We start from the raw sequence: 4,033 nt of genomic DNA on the forward strand, positions 1-4,033 counted from the left end.
TGAGGCTCAGGAATTTGGACCTCATTTTATAGATTGCTTCCCAAAAATACTTTTAAATAAGAGAGTAATAGGATCAAACCCTTCTTTAGGAAGATGAATCTGGCTAGGGCTTCCATGATAGATTAGAGACAGGGAGACCAGATAGGTCTCTCCATTGAATAGAAGCCATGAGAATGGAAAATAGTTGAAATTTGAACAGAGCCTTCCTCCAGGATTACAAATAAGTTGTAGCTGCCACTTTAACAGCCCTTGTTCTCTAGAAATTCTCACAGGTACAAATTTCCATTCAGTATCTCAACCCAAGACAAATGGTAGTGTTGTGCTTTTTCTGATACCTAGAGGGCAAGGTATACTCCAAACACCAGCACAATAAGCAGAAGCCAGTCTGCAAAATTGCCAGATCATATCCATACCTTAAATTCTCTCCTTTACCCAAGTGCTCCAGTTCCAAAAATTGATCCATTAGAGATCCTTTCCTTTGAGGTAAGCATTTCTTTCTCTGAGCCACAATTCAAAACAAAAATGACTATGGGAAGTTAATATAATTAGGTCCATATCTCAGTAAGAATCAGTTCATCTGACACTATTCTCTATGACATAGTCCTGGTGTTCTAGGATCATAGAGGAAGAAAAGAACAGATTATAAGAAAGTGATGGAAGAGCAGTAGAAAGAAGCAGCTGGGTCTGCTCTCCATAACTATTTCCTTTTGTCTCTAACAGGTGCTATAACCTGACCCCCTTCTTCAGACTCTGTCTCTTACTGCCAACCATGAATCCCTGCAACTTCACCCACACCACCTTCATTCTTGTAGGCCTCCCAGGACTGGAAACTGCCCAGTTCTGGATAGCCTTCCCTTTTCTGTCCATGTATGTTGTAGCAGTGCTGGGCAACTGCACAGTGGTTTTCATTGTGAGAACAGAAAATAGCCTACATGCTCCCATGTATATCTTCCTTTGCATGTTAGCAGCTATTGACCTGGCCCTCTCCACTGTCACCATGCCCAAGATCCTTGCACTATTTTGGTTCAACTTCCAGGAGATTACCTTTGATATGTGCCTCACCCAGATGTTCTTTATCCATGCTCTTTCAGCCACTGAGTCCACTGTCCTTCTGGCCATGGCCTTTGACCGTTACATGGCCATCTGCCAGCCTCTTCGGCATGCAGCTGTGCTCACCAACACTGTCACAGCTCAGATAGGCCTTGTAGCTGTGGTTCGGGGTGCCCTTTTTTTCTTCCCATTTCCACTGCTCATCAAGAGGCTTCATTTCTGTGGCTCAAACATCCTTACCCATTCCTATTGTGTGCATCAAGACATGATGAAGCTGGCCCATGCTGACACTATGCCCAATGTGGTTTATGGGCTCACTGCCATCCTGCTGGTTATGGGTGTTGATGCTGTGCTCATCTCTCTGTCTTACTTCCTAATCATACGTACTGTGCTACAGCTACCATCTTGGACAGAAAGGGCAAAGGCCTTTGGAACATGTGTCTTACACATTGTTGTGGTTCTAACATTTTACGTGCCACTAATTGGCCTATCTGTGGTGCACCGCTTTGGGAACAGTCTCAACCCCATTGTACATGTGCTCATGGGTAATGTCTACCTAATGGTGCCACCTGTCATCAATCCCATCATCTATGCTGCCAAGACAAAGCAGATTCGCTCCCGTGTGGTGGCCATGTTCAAGATCACCTGTGACAAGGAGCATCAGGCTGTTGGGAGCCACTGACACCATTCAGGCTGAGATCCTATGTCCCCATGGTGGCTTCCTCTCAATCACCTGGAAATTATCGACCTTTTAATCGATTCCCATGTTCGTAAGTGCATCAGAACTGTCATAATAGTACATTGGAAAGAGCACTTGCTCTGGTATCACAGAACCTGTTTTCAATCCTGCATCTATAACTACCTGTATAGTTTAGTAACTACCTATGTGACTTTGGGCAAATTAAATAACTTCCAGGGCCTTCAGTTCTCCCAACTGTAGAACAAGTGGGTTGGACTAGATAACCACTGAGGTGTCTTCTGGATCTAAATCATGTGATCATGAGAAAATTGCTTTCTGAATTTCATGTCCCTCTCCTCTGAAATGGGGATGCACAATATTGTTTGTATTCCTTTCCCATTAGGATAGTTGTGACATTTAAATGATATCATAGGTCATATGCTCTGTGACTATAGAAGAAGAATCTAAAAAAATATAGAAATACTGAAGTCAGTGCTTCAGAAGTTCTTTGATGTCATGATTCAGGAGGCATCATGACCTTCCTAGGGCTAATAGTAGTAATGACAGGGTATAAGCCCAAGCCAAGACCTTTGCCCTTTTCCCTAAAAGAATTTGATTCCCATTTGTCTATAGACCCTGGAGAACTTCACCTTGAACTCTCCTTGAATCTTTCGACTTGATCTGGCTCCCCTTGATGCAATAAGCTTTTCATTATGGCTATGCCTAAATCTCTGTTACCCTTAGCCTAGCCTAGCCCTTCATTGTCTATTACCACAGGATTGCCTCCAACTACTTTCCACCCTTGATCCTATCAAATTCCCATTCTCTTGGTTCCTGGTGTCTGACCCCCTGTTGTCAACCCAGCTACTGGCCACACACATCAACACCCTCCTTAAATCCCTCCTCTAGTCACCCCAGAAATGTTGGCCAACCCTAGAGCCCTCCCACAGTCTTTCTCTATATAAGACCCATCTTATTTCCATGAAGGTGTTCCTATTCCTTAAGAGTCTAGCCAATATGTTGGATTTTTAATAATTTTCTTTTTCTTTGGCTGAAGGAAGGCTTGGGTCAAATTCATTTGGGCAGGACCCACACACCACTATTTCAGGGTCCCAATACCCCTAAACATTACCATTTGGCATTGCAAACAGGAAGATGATAGTAGAAATCCCACCTTAGACAACTGCTAATATTGTGATCTTGGACTAGTCTTTGGATGCCAAAATTTTATTATTGTAAAATGATCAGGTTGGAACTGATGGCCTCTATAATTCCTTCTGGGGCAGCTACAGGGTATGATGGATAGAGTGTCAGGCCTGGAGTCAGGAAGACCTGAGTTCAAATCTAGATTCGGATACTTACTAGCCATGTTTGCCACAGTTTTGTCTGTTTTAAAATGAGCTAGAGAAGGAAGTGGCAAAATACTCCAGTGTCTCTGCCAAGAAAACCACAAATGGATTTATGAAGAGTCAGATATGACTGAAAACAACTGAACAATCATTTTAACTTCATTGTTTAAGGGTGGGTCACTGTAAACTTTTTCATTAAAAGAGCAAGAAAATAAGAGTATAAGATCCCAGGAAATCTCCCTATGATTAACTATTCCAGTGGGGCTCAGCCATCTCCAAGACACTAATACCATGCTCTCCTTCCTATATCCTTTTTAAAACTTTCCCCAAAGGGAAGCATTCATATTCATGTCTTCTCAATACCCCATGTCTTGAGGGCACCAAAGCCCTTTCCATCCCAGGAACTCAAGAATTGGGCCACATGCTCTAAAGAACAAGATAGCTACCATTAATAATAATTGAGTATCTAGGTGGCTCAGTGAATAGAGCACTAGGCCTGGAGTTAGAAGGACTAAGTTCAAATCTGCCCTCAGATACTTACTAGCTATTTGATCCTGAGTCAAATCTGATTCAACTTTCTCATTTGTAAAATGGGGATAATAATAGGACCTACCTCCCAGGCTTACTGTGATGATCAAGTGAGATAATATTTGCAAATCACTTAGCACAGTGCCTGGCACTTAGTAAGCACTATATACATGTTACTCATTATTATATTGTGTTTTAAGATTTACAAATGTCATCTGATTTTATCTTCATAATCACCCTGAGAGATAGGTGCTATTATTCCCATTTAATATATGAGAAAACTGAGGCAGAGAGAAGTTAAGTGACTTGTCCAGGGTCATACAGGTAGTAAGTGTCCAAGGCAGAATTTGAACACAGGTCTTACTGATTCCAGGTTATCCACTGGACTACCTAGCAGCCAGGCTCCTGGCAGAAGAGAAAAACAGAG

The 4,033-nt window shown here is 42.3% G+C and overlaps 1 protein-coding gene across 1 annotated transcript; it reads left to right on the forward strand.

Annotated features, from left to right (window-relative positions):
- Window positions 1–766: 766 nt before the first annotated feature.
- LOC118836623 (olfactory receptor 51E2-like) lies at window positions 767–1,732 on the forward strand. Its single transcript, XM_036743863.1, has one exon. The coding sequence runs from the start codon at window positions 770–772 to the stop codon at window positions 1,730–1,732; it is 963 nt and encodes a 320-aa protein (XP_036599758.1). The 5' UTR covers window positions 767–769.
- Window positions 1,733–4,033: the final 2,301 nt, after the last annotated feature.

The sequence above is a fragment of the Trichosurus vulpecula genome, chromosome 2, assembly GCF_011100635.1.
Source record: "Trichosurus vulpecula isolate mTriVul1 chromosome 2, mTriVul1.pri, whole genome shotgun sequence".
Classification (NCBI taxonomy): Eukaryota; Metazoa; Chordata; class Mammalia; order Diprotodontia; family Phalangeridae; genus Trichosurus; species Trichosurus vulpecula.

Coding starts and splice junctions, on each gene's coding strand:
- LOC118836623 (XM_036743863.1), top strand. CDS start 770: ATGAATCCCTGCAACTTCACCCACACCACCTTCATTCTTGTAGGCCTC.